Genomic DNA, 22,202 nt, shown 5'->3' with positions numbered 1-22,202 from the left:
TTTGGTACTTCATTATAAAGATGAACCTCAACACTCTTGTCTTTACTTTTTGAAATTTAAAAAATTCATAATTATTATTTTTTATTTTAAAAAATTCTAAAGTTTTGTAAAAAAACTTTTTGTTGTATTTTAAAATGTTTGAAAAATAATTATTCAAAAATTAAAAGTTCTACGATAATTAAACAATTTAAAAAAATTTAATAATACCTTAAAATTTTGTAGAGACCAAAACATTTCATTATTTTCTTATAAAGACTAAAAATAAAATTTGATTATTATTTTATAAACACTAAAAATATATTGAACCCCTCCATAAAAAAAATAATATATTTAACCCCAAAATAAACTAAATACAAATTGTCTCGTGAGTTTAATTCAGTTGATAGAAATATCATATAAATTATACATGAGTCGGAGTTCGAAGCACAGACAATTCACTTGTCCACCTTTAAGGTATAATTTCGAGTCACTAAACCTCAGATAAAAAAATAAAAAAATATACAAGTTTATTTATTATAAACAAAACAAAAATGAATAACAAATATTGTATGGGAAAAGGAATAAAAAAATAGAGTGAATCCATCCAAAATAAAGTAGTGAAAATGAGATGGGGACACTCTGTTCCTGTTTGTTGATTGATTCCATCCATCCATCGTCTCAGATCTTCCTTTCTCCATGGCAACACCGGTGGTATCTTCCCGATCACCATCTTCATCCAAATCATGGACCAAAAACATTTCTTCAATTGCTGCTCGCATCTACTTCCTCCTCATCCTCTTCCAAGTCCCTCTTTTCAGGTACTCCTACCAACCTATTAATCATGCACACAATTTTCTAATTGAATATCAAACACTTTTCTTTGCAGTATTTTGCAGTTAAAATCATATACTTTCTTACTAGGATATTGTATAATTGAGCAAATTTGAATTGAAATTTATGATTTTTATGTTACTTTGATTACAGGGTTACATGTAGATCTGGTGTTTGTACAACCCCTTTACATGTTACATCATCACAGTTAGTTGCAAGTGAGGTATTTCCAGTTCCAATTATTAAGGGTCTTTTGTACCCAGGTGCTGCTTTAAATGGCCTTATCAACAACAGGACTGTACCTAGTTGGGATAGTTTGTTTGATTTGTATAACTTGACAACTATAAAGGAAGCTTCTGCAGTAACTGATCTTCAACGCTTGGAGGTTCGAACCATTTAACCGACCATTTGTCACTTTTGAGTTTTGATGATTGAACTTTGAAGTATCTTGTAGTGAAATCCCATTATTTGCATGTATTGAGCGGGCTTCGTATAATCTTCTTGTTATCTGGAGTTGTCATCTATAGTTTGAATCATCCTTTCTAGGGTCTGTTTGAATTGACTTATTTTAACTTATCTACCGACATAAACACTTGTCAGAGTGTTTTGGAGAACCTATAGATATAACTTATGACATGTCTGTAAGTTGTTTTCAACAAATTTCCTTAAGCTCTCCATGATAGCTTATGCAAACAACTTATAGCTTGTATAAAATATTAAAAACAATTTGACTTTATTCTATGCTATAAATGCTTAATTAAGTTGTTTATCCAAACATGGTCTTAGTCTTGTTTGTGATTTTTGTTGGAATTTTTCCCTTTGAAATGGCTGATGCCTCCTATGCTATGTTGAACAATGACATAGCAATTGATTATTGGATTTCAAGTTTTACTTGCTGAGGCAATTTTTTCAAGGAACTTGTGTAAAATGTACTCCCTAATTGACAATACTCTGTTGATAAATTGAAGAGGTGTGATTCCTAAAACTCGTGTAAAATGTACTCCCTAATTGTTCTTGCATGTTTGCATTTTGGTTTACCTTCATCAGCCTTTTAACAAGTCTCTTTGGTTATTTCAGCTGTTTTCATTGTTGCAGATGATTCTATTTTTCATTAGGTCTTTGTTGGTACTTTACATCTAATATGAATATATGTCAATTATTTATCAGGTCCTCGCCGGAAGCTACTTTTCAGTGGCAGGAGCACTTGTTGGTATTCTGAAACCTGGGAGAATGAGCATATTTGGATCACTTCTTGTGATATGGGGACTGGTCAAAGAAGGAATTTTAGGAAAGCCAGTAAATACTGATCCTGCGAGAGCTGTCTACGTCTACCCTACAATGGTGTTTGCCATGATATGTGCTTTCTCGTCTGTAAAATATGATATGAAGAAGGTTGCTGCTAGGTCGGCCCCTGTCCGATCCACTGCTAAACCTCTTAAGAGCTCATCAAAGTCTAAGCTGAAATAAGTGATTCTCATTTTGACATGTTAAACTTGTACGCATTTCCCCAAAATTCCTTTTGGAACAGATAGACATAGTTCAGTTTTTTTTCCCAGAATTGTTAAATTTTCATTTTAGAATATTACTATTAATTGATTGAGCTTGTTGATCCGTAGAAGATAAAGAAAAGACTTGAAATTTTTTACAAACACATGCGTCAAGTAACTGATAAAAATGGTTATTCACTGCATGTTAGTAATTTATATCAGAATACATAATTGGTGAAGTGGTTTTTTAGTTTCTAACTATAAATAGTTTGTTGTTGTAGGTTAGGGAAGCACACATTTAAATTAATAGTTTGTTGTTGTAGGTTAGGGAAACTGATATTCTAAGCTGTTTTTTTATCAGTACAAGATTTTGACTTATAACTTCTATAAATGGGAAAATAAGTGAAGAATTTTAACTCCATAAAGTGAGCATACTATACCACTTAACCAAAATAACAATTCAAATATTCATAGATAAAGCAAATTATATGGCACTCTACAGCAAGTTGCACCACCATAATGAAGAGACCAGATAAAAACTAAAAATACTCTTGTTTGCCTATTCTAAAACAAATATAAATAAAGACTCAAAATTACCAAGTTTCTTCACTACTATTATTTTTTAATAAATAAAATAACTAAAGTCACCCTCAACCATATTAAATTGAGATGCTATTAGGAATCCCCATGCCGGTTAGTCCACCTTCACTAGTAGGTTTAAGCAAAGTGTATGGCACCTTCACTGGACCAAACCTGTTTCTTAGTTTCTCATCATTGTTCCTCATCACAATCCTATTCTCAATTTCAGCAAGTTTATTGCCAAACTTCTCAAAAGCCTCCAATGCCTTTATATCAGAAGTCCAATGTTGGGTGTCTCTCTGTCCAAGGTAGACCTCATCACTAGAATGTCTAGACAAGATTTCCACAAGTGAAAGGCCAAGAACAGCTTGAAATTGTGAAGTAATTGTTTTCAAAAAAGCCGTGTCAGGATTTTCCGCAAGTTCATTGTATTCTTGAGTTCCTTTTTCAGGCATGAGTCGTCGACTCATAGAAGGGCGGCTTGGTGGATAGCCTCCATATGGATACTGTCCAAAGTTGACAGCAGCATGGAGAGCCGAAGCAATCCATATAATAATAGTGCAACTTTCAACCAGCTCTTCAAGAGTATGCATCTTTGGCCACCAAGTCTCATCTTTTTTGTCGCCGTGACCGTTTTCCATTATTTCCTTCCACCATGAATGGAGTTCCGAGTCTTTCTTAATTGAGTCATCATCTTTGTAGTAGATGGAGCAGTAGTCCTCAACCCATGTCTTGATGGCAAACCAAATCTCTAGTCCGTCAACTGCATATGGGTAATCCTCGATTAACAATCGAAGACCGTGTGGGAAAGTTGAGTCCTTAACAGCCATTCCCCTGAAAGATGCAGCAACATCAAAATTCATTTCACTTCTAATTTAACATAATACAATCCAAGTTATTGACAGCAAAAAAATCATATAGTTATTAGCAATGATATTTTGCTTGAATGGTTTTACCTCTTAACAAGATCGACAGGCAGTGATTGCTCGGGGAAAGTCCAATCCTTATAAAGAAAGGATGAAAACTCCATAGAATACTTCGATGGAAAAACAGTTGACTCTAGAGCACCACCTGCATTGATGAGGATCTGCCTCGCAAGTCCATTTATATTCATGGTGTCACGAAAGTGAGGATGCAATAACTTATGAATAGGGTGAAGTACACTAAGTCGTCTGTTTGAAGCTATGATAAATGGCTCAACGACGGCATGAGTATGCAACCTGTCATACATAAGAATAAAACAAATTAATTGCAATCATATAAGATTGTGTTTAGTTAGACTTAAGAGTCATATTATACCAGTGGCTGATAAGTTGATGATAGCCTGAGTCAACTACTGCAACATAAGCTTTGGCTAATTGCCAAATAGAATTTTCAACACCGTTCTCCGCAGGCAAGTAAACCTTACTAATGGCACCATATTGATCTCCTTCAGAATGTGGCAAACTCAACTCAATGGCTAGTGGCTTTAAAGTCCCATTCTTTTGCAAGAACAGAATAGTCCTGCTAGCATATATCTTTGTCGACGTGGAGTTTATCCTTCTTAAGTATGGCATCATCGTGTCATGGTAATCTAATACGAACAACTTCCTTTCTCTTATTGCCTATTCAACCAAAAACAAATAAATATCATGCATTTTAACATTGAGTAGAGGAAAAAAAACACTAACTATGAAGCTTCATAAAATTACATCTTCCATAGTGAGCCCATCCAGATTGATTTCAATATGTTCTTTGGCTATTTTACTTGTTTGATCACCATAGACTTTTTTATCCAACCTGCTTTGTAGTGGAAACTCCTGCAGTTATTTAGGAGATTGTGAGGAAAAAGAAGTCATAATCAATTCTTCATTAAGATCATATGATATTGAAACTAAAATATTTCAGAAAGTTTAATTCAACAATTAAAAGAGATGTCTTATTTCTTTTGATTAATCCAATCATTAGCAACAAAATGAAAATACTCAAACTTACTTGAAGACTAGAGATCATGACGGGGTTTACACCGGCCAACATCTCCCTAGCAAATTCTTCGTCCGTTCTCCATGCAGATTTATCAGCTGCTCCAAAATCCAATGCACATCATTAAGAACATTACTAGTTTTACAAAATGCATGAACATCATGTTCTATTTTGTAAAATGCATGAATATTTTATTTTCTTTGTTCTACCGTACCTGCAATCACTTGAGGCATGGGAAATTTGAGGAGCTTTTCCCCATCAGTTCGCAAGATTTCCTTAAGCATCTCCCCATGGATGTTTTCCCTAACTTCCTTAAGTAAACCCTCAGGCACATCAATTCCACTCTCATAGAGTTTGATGACATCTTCAAAGCTATCAAACTCATTGGGGGTGCTATCGAATAGAGATTCTAGTTCAGGCTTGAGAACTTGAACTATGGATTTCAGCGCATAAGCAAGAAAATCCGACATTTTAAGGTGGCCAAATCTTTCATCCCTCGGAACATAGATCTTTAAGCTCATCTCAAGATCCAGTCTACTCTCATAATTAGGATCTGCAAGATAACAACAATATCAACTAATAGCTCCAAATAACAAAAGAGTGGTTTAAGCCTAATGAGTTAAAATGCATTTCTTAAGCTCAAAAGTTCAAATTAATCTACTGAGTAAAGTCTAGTGGAGTGACATTCAAAAAATTAAAAAACAAACTTAATGAAAGACAAAACAACAAATATAGAAGCCTAACCTGATTTTGCAGGTTGTCTGCCGGTTCTTCCTCTACGAGGGTAAGGGTATTTGGTAGAACCTCCAAGAATAGGACGCGCATGTTCGGGACCCTTATCAGGATTTGCCAAATCATTGTAGAATGCATAATCATAAACCCTATCCCACTTTTCAAGCTGGCCTTTTCCTTCACCTCTTAAAGTCTCCAATTCTTCTTCTCTATACTTAAGTAGTGGCATTGGTGTTTCACTTGGAAGATATGTCTACATATAAAATACAAAACAAATTAACTCGTAGCATACATTGCAAAGGCATGAATATAATACAGTTACTATTACTTAAAGCGCGCGCACACACACACAGTTGTGTATTTGTAGTTAGTTATACCTTGTTGGAGAAGAAAATGCGAACATTTTCATATTTTTTAGCAGGGTAAATCCAAGAGTTGCAGACAAAGTGGATAACATCTTGACCAGGAACACCATTAAGTGTCAAGCTTTTGAGGTAGAACTCATTGTCATGATTATTCCTTATTAAAAATGCTCCCGGTGTTCCTATATCTTCATCCCAATCAAATGTAACCATGAATGCTGATTCTCCTGTTTGTAGAGGTGTGGATGTGGATTTGGTAATCCAATCTAAATTAGCAGGCTTCCCAAGTTTCCCCTTCAATCCATTCTCTGCAAATATTAAGTTTGTTAAGAATATCATTCACATTTGAAATGCCAAAAACCAAAGTTGAAGTTTCCCCGTACCCCTAATAATATTTATTTTAATTAACATCATAGATTATAGATAATGAAAAACAAAATATATATTTGAAAAGAATTATCTGTAGTGTTTTGGAATTATTTTCCAAAGCACATGTCATGATTAATGAAAACAAAATATAGCCAACTAATCAAAACACTAGCAATTTATAATCAAGTCAAAACAAAAAGTATTCATAACTAGTAGTGTTCCGTTCCATCCTCAAGTGCGCCACACCACATTCAGAGATATTGTCCGCTTTAGGCCGTGTATGAGCCCTCACGGTTTTGTCCTTTGTAAAAGATGTCTCTTTGGGTTGAGAAGTGTGAGTGTTATATATAAACTACCCTTAGTCACTCAAGTGATACAAGACTTTTTAGGTGTACCATAATAGTTGCACTCGAGTGGAGACTAAGGGGCTAAAAGGAATGTAGCGTATGCCCCCTCCTTCTAGCATCAATGGTCCGTTTCATCCTCCAATCGCCACACCATGTTCTGAGGTATTTTCTGCTTTGGACCGTGTGTGAGCCCTCACAATTTTGTTTTTGTAAAAGATGTCTCGATGGGTTGAAGAATGAAGAGTGTGAGTATTGTATACTTAACCTTGGCTCCCAAGTGATGTGTCCCACAAGTAGTATGTTTGGATAATATTTTCATATTATTATTATAATTAAATAAAATAACAACATAGTGAGGAGCATAATATCTCTTTCAGTCAGCATCATAAGTACATCAAAGTTCAGTTCACAACAACTTCTGAATTTATTTCACCGTGTTTCATTTTTTCTTTGTTTTTGTTTTTTTCTTGATAAAGGTTGGACGGTTTAATTTGAGGATGACAACTATTTTTTTTATCAACGCCACAAAATAAGTAATATACATTACACCAGTATATAAATATATAATATTAAGAATTATAGTATTAAATAAGATTCTACCAAAAAAAAAACATTATAATAAGAAAATATTATTTATCAAAACTGTCAAAAATATAAAATTTGATATTTTCTTAATTTTATTCCTAATAATCGTCAATATTGAATTTTTTTAAGAATTTAATTTATATGCACCGTCGGTGTAAAGTTATTTTACACATGCGTCCAATAATATACCGACACATCATGTATGATATTTAAAAACATATGATATGTCACATTGATTAAATGATGGCAACACATCATTGGAGGTATGTGTAAAAAAAATTTACACTGGCAGTGCACAACAATTAAACTCTTTTTTTAATGAAAAAATGTTAAAAAAATCAGTATAATACATATAAACAATGAAATTGTGTTTTTTCTTATAATATTATTATCTCTAAAATACAATAATCGGCTAATAAATTTTTAATCCCTAAAAATAATTACTAATTTATCAATTTAACGAATTAATATACCGGTACATTCAACCCACTTGGGTTGGTGCATTGGTATTGGCTTGGGACCTGGGAGTGTGCTCCTCTTGAGGTCTGAGGTTCGATTCTCTCTGGCGCCAATTTGGGTGGGCTAATTTAGCTTCTTCAAAAAAAAAAAAATATACCAGTACATTCAAATTATTCGAATACACCGTACAAGATCCCATTAAATAAATGTATTATCACCAATTTGAGTAGAATTCGACAACATTGATTAGTGAAGAATGTCTTTTATGGTTACTTTTTATTTTTCTTTCAATCACTTTCTCTTATACCATGTGAGAGCTTACCATTTTTGTTCTTTAATGTCAGTTGTATTTTGATTACTTTCTAACACGGTTTGCTATATGTGCATGCTAGTGTGAAACCATCTATTCTAGACACTCTTGTAGGACCATTCTTACAGAAAGATAAGAGTCTTGTGAAACAAACTAACAAAACTTTTATCACTACATTACATGGAGTTAAAAACTATTGAGAATAAGATTATATAAATTAATTTATACAAAAATTGCTTAAGAACAAAAATTAACTTAAAGTAGAGATCAGGATTTACTTTTAATATGTTTATACTTTTCTTGGGCACAAAGAAATGAAAGCATATTCCACCAAAAAGAAAAAGAAAAGATAGCATATATTATAATAAAAAACAGATAGTAAGAACTAAGAACCATGTAAAAAAAAACGACATATTAGAAGTAGCTGACTCATAGGTAAATTTTTTCTTTCGATAAATAGAGGGATGGAGCACAAAGAAAACGAAATTATACTTTAACTAATTGCGGAGTAGAAACTCCAACAACATCAATAAAAATTAAATGTCTAATATGAGTCGGGAAATGCTAAAAGAAAAATCACATCGGGACAATCTTCACATCCCAACGAAGTTAAAATATATGAACACTTATTTGTTTTGCGATTTGAGTAACACACTTTCACTTATTTGCTCTTCTATAAACATTTTACAAAATTTAAACGAGTGATATAATATGACCGTAAGTGTAATTTGATTTATATATTTTTTTTTTAGTTTTTTACCGTTTCATTTCATTCACGCGATGTGCAAGTCTAGCCTTTTCCGCTAAACTCAACCTGGTTGATAAGTGTAATATTTTTTTTTCATAAAAAACAAAATCTTTAGTTGAAATATAAAGAATAAAGCTATTCAAATTTATAAATAAAATGAAAAAACTAAACTAAACTAGAGGTCATGATTTACTTATTTTCTTGGACAGAAAGATTCTAGTTTTTTTTTTCCATCAAGAACAATATAGTGCAGTAGTACTCCATCCGGACACAATTATAAGAAAAAAACATTTTTTAGATTCATTGAAAAAATAATGTATCCCGTCTATATTATTGACCAGATACATTACTTTTTCAATAAACCTAAAAAATGATTTTTTGCTTATAATTATGTTCGGAGGAAGTATACTAAAACGGAGCAAGAATCATGAAAAAAATACAAAGAACAAAGGAAGAACATAAACTAACCTTGGTCAGTGTTAACAGCACTAATGAGTTGAAGAGAAACTCCTTTACCAACGAGCTCATGAAAACCATCAAGCATTGAGGCAGTGAAGTTGTTGAAATCCAACACACTCTTCTTCATCAACACAACCGTCCCTATAACTTGGCGGTTGCTTTCCTTTCCTGGGGTGAAACAATTTTGAAACATTGTTTGCAAGAAACAATTGGCCATGTTTGGAACTATTGAGTAACAAATAAGCAAAGATTTTACTAGAACCGTATCTCTTTTTTCACAGAATGCTTTTATGTGTAGAATGTTGTGAATGATGTGGAAAGACAAGTGGTCTTCCTTTTATAGACAAAAAGAATATATTTTGGAAGTGTTTAGTGGATATGATTTGTGAGCTAATTATATATTGCCATCAAATAGAAATCAAGCATGATAAAATTAATTAAAGTGAACCAATACAGTGTGACACAAATGATAGATATTTGAGTCATTTAATTATTTGGTCTTGAGTTCGTTCTCGGCCGGTGTGTATGGAGAAGCATTAGTTGGGAGAGACCAACCCTTTAAATGAATCTCAGTTACCTCGAGAGAATTAGTCTCTGATATCTTAGAATTTAGTTGGGTATTAGACAAAAATCAATGTCATATTGTAATTTATATTGAAATAAATTTAAATTTTAAATGTATTTTGCATGTCATTATGTAGTGACGTGAGCTATTGGTGTTTGAGCTTCATGTGATCTGTACAGACAAGTGACGTGAGCTATGTGTGCTTCAACTCTACATGTTATGTACTGATGAGCTGTATATTAATATCCAAGCTATAACTTATTGGGTCTGTGGATATCCAAATCTCGGGAAAAACTTTTTTTGCCTTCTTCCATTCAAAAATCTTGAAAAAAATTCATTAGGTTAAGGAATGATGGACTATAAAATGAAGCATTTAGGAGGTAAAAATGCAAAATCTTTTTAGAACAAACAATGTATTCAACCTTAGCCATTTTTCAGAATGCTCTTAGAATCTTTTATCAGACATTTTAAAGGACAACTCACCTAATTGATTTATCTTATGTTTACGTACGTGAACATTGTAACGTTAAAAAAATAGATCTTTTGTTCCATTTGTAAAAAAAAATTAAAAATTTACCAACCAACATTATTGTAAGATATCTATAAATAATAATGAGATTTTTTATGAAAAGAGACTAATAATTCAAACCAATTACACCGATTCAGGATACCATTAGGATGATCAAGTGAATGCTTTTTTTCACCATGATAGTCTAGTTAGCAATAATCATTAAACATTTTTCACCAAATATTTAAAATGGATCCCAGCAAATGCCACGATATTTCTCCCATTTATATCTTACATTATACTCCAACCACTTTTTACTATAAGCCAACGACTTTTAACTGTTTTAGTTCCAGCGAAGCACATAATAAGACGCGTTAGAACGTTGCAAGATTTATGATTCTTGGGTCAAGTTGACGAGTTGACTCTTGGGTCAACAACCTAAACACTCAACAAGAAGCTTCGCCACAAGTGCAGGTGTGTAACGGTTTATAAGCAAAAATTATCAATTCACACACAATTTAAGAAATATGGCCAGTTTTATTTATTGTGGGGATATACATACTAATAATTAGTCTCTCTTGTTGCTTAATTATATTTGATTCCTTACATTTATTTTAGATTTTAATTTAGTTTCTTATATTTAAAAAGTTTTAAGTTGGTTCCTTATGTTATTGATCTCAACATAAATCGGTCATTTTCGTTAAATTTTGAAGTTTTTTTTTTTTTAAACTTTTTATTAAATTTTGATTTAATTTCTTCTAAAACTTTCACAAAGTACTCTGGTCTACATAAACAAATTCATTAGACAAGTCGAAGATTTAAACAAAATTTTTACGAAAAAAACCAACTTAAAACGTTTTAAACACAAAAGACCAAATTAAAATCTAAAATAAACGTAAAAGAACAAATATTCAATTAGGCATACTTGTGACGACTTGACAATTTATGATTCTTGGGTCAACAACCTAAACACTCAACTCAACAAGAAGCTTCGTCACAGTAAGTAGTACTACAGTAGTAAGTAAAATGCTTGAAAATTAATTAGACAAAACAGTTTCTTAATTTTCTCACCGAGTCTTGTTCTTCTTCTTCTTCTTCTCAGTTCTCAACATAGTAACAAACAATCATGAACATGGACGACATGGTGAATAATATTAACACAATTCTCAACAATGCACAACCACCTGTAACCGTTGATTGTTGCATCTACAAAGTCCCTTTTTCTATTCGCACCCTCAACGACAACGCATACACCCCCAAACTCATTTCCATCGGCCCTTTCCACCACCGCCACCACCGCCTCCAAAACATGGAACGCCACAAACACATTTACTTCAAAGCATTCCTTCAAAGAACCGATGCAAATTTACACACCTTCATTCCCTACATACAATCTATCATACCTAATTTCAATCGTTCTTATTCCGAAACCCTAGATTTCACCGATCAAGAACTTGTTCAATTAATCTTAATCGATTCTGGTTTCATAATTGAGCTTTTTTGGAGATTTTTTTATGATGATTGGTCTCAAGCTGATGCTCTTGTATTAAAACCTTGGTTAGCTTCTAATATAAGATTAGATTTATTGTTACTTGAAAATCAGCTTCCTTTTTTTGTTATTGAAAAAATCTTCAATCTTAGTAATTCTTCACATGCTAGTGTTAACACTAAGATTCCTTCTTTTATTGAACTTACTTTTGATTATTTTGCATATTACAATACATCAAATTTGGGTTGTTCTGGTATTAGTATTAGCCATTTTTTCGGTCCTAAGGCCGGATACCAAGTTTTCAAAAAAAAAAGTATTAGCCATTTTACTGATCTCATTAGGATATTTCATTTGCAACATCCATTGGATAGACGGCCACGTAGGATCGATGAACCGATGAAACATCTTCCGAGTGTAACTGAGTTGTTAGAAGCGGGGGTTAGGTTTAAAGTGAATACTGAAAGTCAGTGTTTACTTGACTTGAGGTTTTCGGGACGAGTTCTTGAAATACCTCAGTTGAAAGTTGAGGATTGGACTGAGATTTTGTTTCGGAATATGGTTGCTTTGGAGCAGTGTCATTACCCTTATGAGTCTTATATTACTGATTATGTTGCTGTTTTGGATTTTCTTGTTAATACTGGTAAGGATGTGGATATACTTGTTGGGAAGAAAATACTTGTTAATTGGCTTGGCGATAGTGATTCTGTGGCTAACTTGTTTAATAGTCTTTGGAAAAATGTTACGCATTCGAATTTCAGTTCTGATTATTCTGTTCTATGTGAAGACTTGAATGGTTTTTGTAGTGATCCTTGGCATAAATTGAAGGCTACTCTCAGGCGCGATTATTGCAATACTCCTTGGCAAATGGCTGCTTCCATTGCTGCAATTTTAATCCTTGTTCTCACTTTACTTCAATCGGTTTGTTCTGTCTTGCAAGTTGTACAGCATTGAATCGACTCCTAGTAAGTTCCTTCATTGTTGAATCGATAATTATTGTAATTATTATTACCATACTGGAATGGTTTCTTAATTTTGTGTGTCTTATGATGTATCGGATCAAAATTGCAATTGCATATAAATAGATTTGCATGAATTAGTTATGAAACCACAGTAGTTAGTCTGTGGATGGTTACCAATTACCATACACAGAGATAAGTGAAAAAAGTTTAACCAATCAAATGGTTATGATTTACGCGGCAACAATGCTTGCTGGAATAATTCCATGATAACTACCATTGCAAGTTTGCAACTATATATTTTTCTTATACTTTCGTTTTAATGAACGTTTCTTTGCATCTCTGAATTAATATTCATATACCAAGTTTTTTTTTTCCCGAATTTATTTAATCTTATATATATTATAATTATAATAATTACATATGAACAAAAGGTAGACGGGCAACAAGTTGCGCCGCTAAACCTTTTTGGATAGCAAAGCCCAATCTTTGAAAAACTACATTCATCGACCTAGGCGGCACAACATTACTATACTAAGTTGGTAGGAGGTACAAATTACTGATGATCTGCTTCTTTTACTTGAGTTTGATTTTGGCTTGGAAAGTGATTTACAATTCATTACAAGGTGCCCACTTGAACGCCTTTGTTTTTTCGCTGATTTTGGTTGTTACTTTTTATATTGTATTTGGTTGAGCATCGAAGAATTATGTGGCAAGATTGTTGAAAACAATACCACTTAATATGGTATGATGTATCAACCATGAGAATACTTGCATTGCAGCTAACTGCTACAGGGAATCGAACACTTCTGCACGACACAGCGATTCCTCCATCTATTTGGAGGGCAGATGAGAAATCCCAGGTTGAGGCAAAACAGCAGAATTTTAATAAAACTGGGTAGGGAATTCTGTCAAAAAAAAAAACTGGGTAGGGAAAGAAATTTTCGTAATGAATACTCTCAAAATAATAAGAGAATGTGTGAAAAAACTTGGAAATATATGAGAATGGGGGAAATTGCGCTCTATAATTAGAAAACTATTTTACCAAAAAATAAATGATTTTAAGAAATTGTGGAACAAAACGGGTGTAAAGGTGTAGTAGACAAAAGTTAGGGGTGGAAGTAGCAACTCCCAATTAATGTCATTAATTATTTTTTGTCTAACAAACGGGGCTACAAGCCCAAAATAAAGGTAGAAATTCACACATGCGATCCTAGGTGAAGAAGATTTCTCTACCCCGTTTTTCTATTTTTTATTTTTTACCATTGAATAAATATTTCGGAATGTGTTTTCTGAATTTTTTTGCCTTAAAAAAAACTTCGGAATGTTTTTCCCAAATTTTTCCAGAATTTGAACTAGAAAAACTTCGGAAAATACATTCAGAAGATTTTATACAACGGCAAAAATAGAAAAATGGGGTAGAAAAGAACAAGGGGTGTGAGAAGAGAAAAATTCCTAGGAGAAAACCTTTATGGGCCAATTTGGTCCAAAGAAATACTTGTGGGTTGATAACTAGAAGAAGATGTTTTCTCTTCGGGCCCCCCGTGTTTCTTTTATACCCCCCAATATTCCAATTTTGCCCTTGTGAAAAATTCGGTTCGCAGAAACCGAATTTTTTCTAGTGCAAATTCAGAGTAAATTTCGGTTTTTAGAAACCGAAATTTGTTTTCAAGGCAAAAAAAAACTTCGATTTCTACGAACCGAAGTTTTTTCAAGGGCAAAATTGGAAACTCAGGGGGGATAAAAGATTCATGGGGGGTGGGGAGAGAAAACATCCTAGAAGAATTTACCCCATAGTCCTACAGTTATCCCTCTACCCCTACAAACTATAAAAAATGTCAATCTTTCCCCTTCCAAAATCACCTCAATTGTCCTCACAGTACTTTCCCTCCCGGTATGTAAAAGTTTCCCGGAGTTGTAAATTTATGAACCGGTAAACTTGACTTAAGTTTTCCAATGCATCAACCTCAAACTTATTTTTGTCTAGCATAAATAATGAGCATTTCGTAAAGATTTTTGTCTGAGAAACTTGAGAGAAATGTGAGGAAAAATGAAGAAAATGATAATTTTTTGTGTATATATGATGACAAAATAGCAAGTTCACTCAAAATGTAGGAGTAAAGTAGAAGGATAAATGTAGAGAGGTATGCGGTAATTTTTTTTTATAACTACGGTCTGCATATTTTGATCCAAACCCTGCGTTTGTTTATGTTTTTTCAGTGTACTTGGATATTTACACTATTTTTTTAATTTTGAACATATTTTTGAGTTAAAAATAATACCTTACAGAAAGAAAGCAAAAAAAGTGATCTCCAACTTTCATTATAATTCAGATTGAGATAAGAAGTCAGGATAAGGGTGATTTTCCAATAGTGATTTCCTTGAGGCTAAGTTGGAACATAATCCTAACTATGTCTAGGGTAGTATTTGGAGTGCTTGTTTTCTTGCTAGGAGTGGTAGCAAGTGGAGTATAGGCACCACTGCGAGGGATACGAACCTCGGATACTTGATGTTGATGGTGAGGTTCTTTTCCCTCGTGATATTCATGCGAGGAATGCAAATAAGCCTAAGACTTGATTATCCTAAAGACAAACAGTTGTAATTTTAATCTGTTCTTCCATATCTTTACAGTTCGAAGTACATATCGTTTTTGTATAGACAATGTTCCTGGAAAATTAAAGCTCCTCTAAAGTAAAAGTGAAAAATCATGTTGGCACATTTGTAGGAACGTTTTGCCAACGCGTATTAGACTTTGTGATTGAGGTATGGGGTGTATTTGAGGTATGGAGTGACTTATGGGATAAATTGCAGAATTTTTTGCTGCTGCCTACCACAACAGTCTAGAAGAATGTTTGACCGATTTATCAGTTTTGTACCTACTGATGCTGCGGCTCTGTTTGTTGTCGTGCTTTGCAGCATCTGGCAGTATCGCAATAAGTGTATTCGTGATAACTTTCAGGAGCCTTAAAACCAGATTGTGGCACGCGGTAGACAATTTTATTTTTATCGAATTGGCAACTTGCAAATCAACCAGTCGCGGGCATGCAGGAGAGCAAGAGTCTGCACAGTATGCAGTCAATTGTTAGGTGGCTTAAACCTTCATCAAAACGTTCCAAATACAATTTTGATGCCTTTTTGTTGTTGCACACAGTTGATTTGGAATTGCTATTTGTGTTTGGGAAGATATCGATAGTTATGTGCTTGCCAAGACGGAACGGTTATCTCTCCAATTTGTTCGGTAGATAAATGGCTAGATGACCTTCACTCAGGTGCAATTGATTTTGAACTTGACTCTAAACAATTTTGTTGATAATTTTCATGGCTCTTCGGAAGATGTCTCACATTTCTTCTCTTTATATTTTACTAACTCTAAGATTGAGTTTGTTCGGAGACAAGAAAATGGAATAACTCATATTTTAACAAGGGCAGTCACATCTCTGGGTATTGTCGACCTTTTTTTTGAAGCGCCTTCTTGTATTGATAAGATTATTATTCACCATATGAGCTAAGTTTACCCCTAAAATAAGTTAGGATAAGGGTATACTCATGATAGTTGCTAAATAACTTGAGCTGTAAGCTCTAAACCCTCTTTTAGTTGGCCCTACAATGTAGTTTTCAGTCCAATAATAGAACTAAGCTTAGGTTCTTACCTCATTATCTTTGAGTCTTAATTTGAACCCTCACCAGTGTCACCAATAAAAACAAAATTTATAAATAAGAACATTTCTTACAAGTGACCTCTGCATGAACAGCCTTCAATAGTGATACACGTAAGGATTGGTTACACACAAAAATCGCTTTCCAAAAAGTACTTTATCACTAAATTTGTCTCAATCTAAGAGTAGAGCAGAAGTTGAAGTGGTTTGAATTAGTTTTCTAATTTGAAAGATTTATAACTAACCATGTTTCCCATTTTTATTTGAAATTACAAAGCATTCAAACTATATAAATATAAGCTATTGTTGAATTAGTTTCCAAAATCTACATTTATAAAAATCAAATGCATTAGTTATTAAAAATTATCTTATGTTCTAGCTAAAAGTACATGCTTCACTTGAGTAGCTAAAGTTAATATATATGAAAATAATAAAGAAAAGTTTATTAATATATGTACTTTTTTCCTTTTATTTATTGAGTTTGGGTACATGATGTTCCCTACTTTATCCCACGTAGCACATAATATGAATCTCAATTATAAATGTATTACTTTGAGAGAGATAGTGAGCTTGACCTGTAAACCAAAGCTATAACCATTTATTTTAAAGGAAGAAAAAAGAAGCCTTTAAACATGCTTACTTGGGTTAAAAAGAAAAGAAAAAGGAAACTAAAGCTTTTGAAAGTGTATCTCATATTTTTAGTGCATAGAATTGGATAAAAAGTCCTCTTATTTTTGCTAACCTTGACTACCACAGTATATATAGGATTTTCAATCTCATCTAGTTTAGTTTTAATGGCATTTAGGGACCCATGTGACATTACAAAATCCTCATGATTAAAGATGTTTTTTTTATGCTTTCATGAACAAAGAAAGGTCTTTGGTAGGTCTTGTCTTTGTTAGATTGGCATGTAAGAGACAAATTCACATATAAACACTCACAAAAGAAACAGCACTCAATTAAAAAGAGTATATTTGCATGCACACTATTTCTAGTTAAGAATATTTATACTCGAAAACTTAACTTATAAGTACCCGAGTTTGAATCTTGGTGGGAACAATTATTTGTCGGATTTTACTTACCTCACGGCCGAATTCTGAATTATTGGGGTCCTTTCCCCCGAGAACTAGAGAGTTAATACCAAAAATAAAAAAACTTAACTTGTAAGTTGAAGAAAAAAAATAAATTTTTCCAACACTTATGTTTTACCCCAATTAGAATCCAAATGGGAAGTAGTTGGAACTCCACTTAGTTTTACCCATTAAACGATCTTAGTCATTAATTTTATCTCGGATGACTCAGATGCTATAGTTTTAAATGACGTTCGTTTATTAAGATTGGACGATTGATATCAGTAATTGCGTGACACAGATGCTACACTAAATCTAAATCCCCGTATCACATACTCCCTCCGGTCCTTAATATAAGAGAGACTTCAGTTTTTAGATTCATTGAGAATTTAATGTATCTAGTCCATATTATGATCTAGATACATTACATTTTCAATGAATGTAAAAAGTGAAGTCTCTCTTATATTAAGGACCGGGGGAGTAGATTTCAAGGATCAATCCTTAGCATATGATTCTTGATTTAAGCTTTCATGTAAATATGTAATGAGTGCATGCAACTCCCACAACCAAATATAATGATGAGGAATGTAATGAGCATTTGGAACCCCAAAGCACATGATTGAGCAAGCTAGCTAGCACAGAAGAGTACTTCACTAAAGCACATGATTGAACAAAGCATATGAAGTAACATAAAGCTTAGACTAAAGTGAATTTAGAGAATCTTGTTAAAAGCTATATAATGGAGTGTAGTAGCAGACACTAATGAAGTTGTGGTTACTTTTGACCAATGAATGTTGCTATTAAACGTAATCCAACATGTCAATGGGGAAACCCAGGGAATATTATCATAAGCTTGTAAAGTTATGGAATCCTATGTTACTTAATCATTTTTTAATTATCTTCTTGATTGGAACCAGGAAGCTTAATTGATTTTGATTAAGCATCATGATTAAACCCTCTCCGTTGATTAATAAGAAATTAGTACTACTAGTTGATAAGCATTATTACTTGTCGACTCCTTATCTACAAGGGCTTGGAAAAGAACTTTAAGCTATTTTTTTTTGTATGATGAATTTGTTGGAAAAATTTGAGAGTACTAAGGGTACTCGAACCACTGCAAAAGGATTAACATCTCAAAAAAATGCAAACAAAGGGAGAAACCTACAAAAGGAAGAACGAACAAAGACGTCTAGAAAATACAACTAACAGACAAACACGCATCACCGGACACAAACTCCACAAAGCCAACCGAGGAACATAAACAAAACCAAAATTCAAATAGAAGCAACACTTTACAACCATCATAAACCATTTTCAAGAAGAGAGTTTGATTTTATCGATCAATTTCTCAACCATCATAGTTGCAGCTAAGAATATGAAACTATTACGGAATTTTCAAATTGACCAAACTATTACGGAAGGAAAAACTATAGGTAACGAACAAATGACAATCTGTTTCAAAACAGCAACCGAAAAAAAAAACACACAAGACATCGTTCAAATCCACTATAAGGCTATATGTCTAAAAAGATTGTGATGAGTGAGAAGTGAGAACTCAATTAAGGTACAAACTCTTCCGGTTAAGCTTAATTTGTGACTTTCATTGAATAATTACCAATTTAATCCGAGAATTTATCTCCTAGACTATTTGTTATATATGCTATATATATTGACTCATGGGCTCATGGCCTTTGTAAGCTAAGTAACTTCAAGCCATTCCTTTAGGCCTTAACTCTCATTTCCCACTCAACTTATTTAAAAGTGATTGTGGATTGGGGCTATCCTATAATTATCGCCATAAATATTCTTGTTTTGCTTTTCATACATTCTATTTGCCGAAGATAATCTTATTTGAGACGTATCAAATGTGAGTACTAAATTTGTCATATAGAACCAAAACTATATAGTGTATTTGTTTTTTCTTGCTTTGGACTAAGGTAACAATGTAGTGTATATATAGTACCCTCTCAGTCTCAAGATAAATAACTCATGTCCAAAAAAAGTCAAATTATTTAAATTGTACTTCTATTTAATAATTTCTTCACTTTTAATTTAACATATTTCACTTTTAAAGTGAATTTTCTAGCCACTAGACTATTTAACAAAAAAAATTTAACATATTTCACTTTACATTTATGATAAATGTACAGAGATATATGATAAAAATACTTTAGTAAAAACAATTTTTTTTATTTTTAAATGTGAATTGGTGTAGTATATATATATATATAATCAATCATTGGAAGCCGGCTCCACTAAAAACAAAAGTACATAGCTGAGAGTAAAAAAAAGAAGAGAGCATCTTTTATTTATTCTTTTGATAACACATCTAATCTAAGGAGAGAATTAGATAAACAACACCTTTGCATGAACCAAATTAATTATCATCATAGTACTGAAGCATAGAAACTCCCTCTCAAAACGAACAACACTAATACTAATTAAATAAATTGTTGGTGCTGAAAAAAAGTACATGGGCAAGCTAGCTAGATAGCTAACTAACTTCCGAAATACACTGATCAGTGCCAACCATTCATACTCAAAATCAAACCTAAACAAAGATTCCTAACTAGCTGAATAGTACAAGAAAATCATAAGAACCAAAAATAAACGCCCCATTGAAGAAAGTAACATTTGATTGATTGAGACCAAAAATAAGTAAAACTATCTCTAGGAAATATAAATAGCCTCTCTCAATTCTCTTTTCTTCTACACCAAACCTGAAATTTCAAACAAGACCACATTATTAATGCATGTAATGTAGTAACTACAATATATGTACTCTTATAAGTTATATAATTGATTAAACTTAATTGGATAATCAATTATATGATAATATCAAAATGAATTACCAGATGATGGAGACATGAAGTTCAAGATAAATAGGAAGATCTTCCGGTACTAGAGTCCCTCGGGCCATTGCATCGGTAACACTCCATTCTATTTGCGAAGTTATGCTCGTTACACCCGGACCTGTCCCATTATAAATGTCACATCAATTATTTTTTAAAATTGTGTAAAATATTCTAAGATACTCATTGCGTATATATTTGCTTCTTGGCCCGTATACCGAATTTTCAAAAAAATAAAAAAAGTAAAGAAATGATATTGAGATAACCTGGTACATATCCAATCGCCGGATTTCCAGCCAGGGCGGGTAGAGGTGCCGCTACTACCACCTCCAAAACCGTATGGTGACCTCAATAACCGTGGCATGTCGGAGGAGTCAGAGGAGAAAGTGTCAATATCCTTAGGTGCACCACATTTGAAGCAACTTGACCGGCTAGCGAAATTGTGAGCTCCACAATTTCCAACCGTACAATACCAATCACCAGGGCGGACATCAGGACCGGTGGTAAAAGGAAAAGGCGAAGTAGAGCCTCTTCCACCAATAAAGGCGGCGCCAAAATCAGCACCGCCAGAAATCAATCTTGATTCTCCACATCGCTGGCAAGATTCTCTTCTCTGGAAGTTGAGATGGTTGCATGTCCTGCAGTTCCAATCACCTGGTCTGCTCATTTTTTCTCTGCAATAAATATGATCCAAAATATAATTAGAATTCAGTTATTCTGTTATTATAACAGAATTCAGTTATATGTTAGTTTGTAACAATATTTACTTACCACAGTGAGTTTTGAGTAGAGTGAGTTGAAGGTGATGATGAGAAGAGTAAAATGAGATTGTGGTGGTTTATATACTGCCAAAATGATTCCAAGTACCTCGAAATTCGGACAAATCTGTAGCCCACCCTTTAACTCTAACCAGCCAGTGCGCACCAGGTAGGGTAGGGTAACCCTCTTTCTTCTTTTTGGCTTCCTTCAAATATTAGTATTTGTAATTATTTGTTATTTAATTTCATCAAAAACTATATTTGGTAAAAGGGTTCAAGAATTTTCAACTGCCACTCCATTCTCCCCCATATATACATATTTCCTCCGATACTTTTTATAAGAGACATATAAATTAATGCATTGATGTATTTGGTCGGGTTTTATTAGTTTAATTAGACTGTTGTCATGATTTTTAAAAATCTCAATGTATGACTTCTATAGTTTTTGGTATATATTTTTCACGGTAATTTTAGGGTTTTCTAAACAAACATTTATAATATATTATTTAGCACGTAATAAAAGAAAGTGTAGATATGATTTATTCTTTTGAATGACAAAGGTAGATTATGAACGCTGATCAGTATAAAGAGTATAAGTTGTACTTGGGTTCAAACTTCAAACTATAAAGCGGAAAAATACAACAAAGAGAAAGACGCGGTAAAAATAAAGAACACCAATACCGCCTACCAGACACGCACTCGAGTCAATCAAGGAAACAAAAGAGGATTTCACCGTGAAAACCGAAAAGTAACATGAAAAATGGCTCACCAATTGACTAAGTATCATCTGGTCCATCCGTATCAACCCCACAAATTAGCCCCTTCAACCCCAACACATAATAGGTTCTGCCTTCCACTCGTAATAGCTACAAGGATAATTAGATAAAAATTTAAATTCCTTAATGTACAGTCACCGTCTCTTTAAAGAAAATAAGATAAGATTTCCAAATAAATCACACAACCAAATATTGTTAAGAGATTTTCAAATAGACCACACAACCTAATAATATAGATGAACTATTGAAACACATTTGTTCAACTTTGTCAAGCTGCACTTTTTTGTTCCACAAAGCAAAATTAGAATGCATTGTAACCTCTAGACACCACATTGCCCATGCCCTATATTTTAAATCTTGTAG

At 33.2% G+C, this 22,202-nt stretch overlaps 4 protein-coding genes across 4 annotated transcripts; 2 read left to right on the top strand and 2 right to left on the bottom strand.

Annotated features, from left to right (window-relative positions):
• The first annotated feature begins 548 nt into the window (after positions 1-548).
• Positions 549-2,402, top strand: LOC123894878. The gene is made up of 3 exons (XM_045944972.1): positions 549-797; positions 964-1,195; positions 1,978-2,402. Exons 1-3 carry the CDS (start codon positions 676-678, stop codon positions 2,275-2,277), a joined length of 654 nt encoding a protein of 217 aa, XP_045800928.1. The 5' UTR covers positions 549-675; the 3' UTR covers positions 2,278-2,402.
• A 338-nt stretch (positions 2,403-2,740) lies between these two features.
• LOC123894877 (probable linoleate 9S-lipoxygenase 5) lies at positions 2,741-9,876 on the bottom strand. The gene is made up of 9 exons (XM_045944971.1): positions 9,219-9,876; positions 5,948-6,240; positions 5,583-5,823; positions 5,053-5,391; positions 4,851-4,936; positions 4,568-4,675; positions 4,176-4,480; positions 3,833-4,096; positions 2,741-3,710 (listed from the first exon to the last, which is right to left on the bottom strand). The coding sequence occupies exons 1-9, from the start codon at positions 9,424-9,426 to the stop codon at positions 2,957-2,959; spliced, it is 2,598 nt and encodes an 865-aa protein (XP_045800927.1). The 5' UTR covers positions 9,427-9,876; the 3' UTR covers positions 2,741-2,956.
• A 1,302-nt stretch (positions 9,877-11,178) lies between these two features.
• Positions 11,179-12,864, top strand: LOC123899338 (UPF0481 protein At3g47200-like). The gene is made up of 2 exons (XM_045950450.1): positions 11,179-12,030; positions 12,085-12,864. The coding sequence occupies exons 1-2, from the start codon at positions 11,409-11,411 to the stop codon at positions 12,720-12,722; spliced, it is 1,260 nt and encodes a 419-aa protein (XP_045806406.1). The 5' UTR covers positions 11,179-11,408; the 3' UTR covers positions 12,723-12,864.
• Positions 12,865-19,869: 7,005 nt separating this feature from the next.
• On the bottom strand, positions 19,870-21,146 carry LOC123897980 (zinc finger Ran-binding domain-containing protein 2-like). Its single transcript, XM_045948819.1, has 4 exons — positions 21,077-21,146; positions 20,572-20,979; positions 20,306-20,426; positions 19,870-20,173 (listed from the first exon to the last, which is right to left on the bottom strand). Exons 2-3 carry the CDS (start codon positions 20,970-20,972, stop codon positions 20,327-20,329), a joined length of 501 nt encoding a protein of 166 aa, XP_045804775.1. The 5' UTR covers positions 20,973-20,979; positions 21,077-21,146; the 3' UTR covers positions 19,870-20,173; positions 20,306-20,326.
• Between the last annotated feature and the right edge of the window lie 1,056 nt (positions 21,147-22,202).

This window comes from Trifolium pratense, linkage group LG7, assembly GCF_020283565.1.
Source record: "Trifolium pratense cultivar HEN17-A07 linkage group LG7, ARS_RC_1.1, whole genome shotgun sequence".
NCBI lineage: Eukaryota > Viridiplantae > Streptophyta > Magnoliopsida > Fabales > Fabaceae > Trifolium > Trifolium pratense.
The sequence above is the reverse complement of the archived record's forward strand: the minus strand, read 5'-3'. Positions and strand labels throughout refer to the sequence as shown.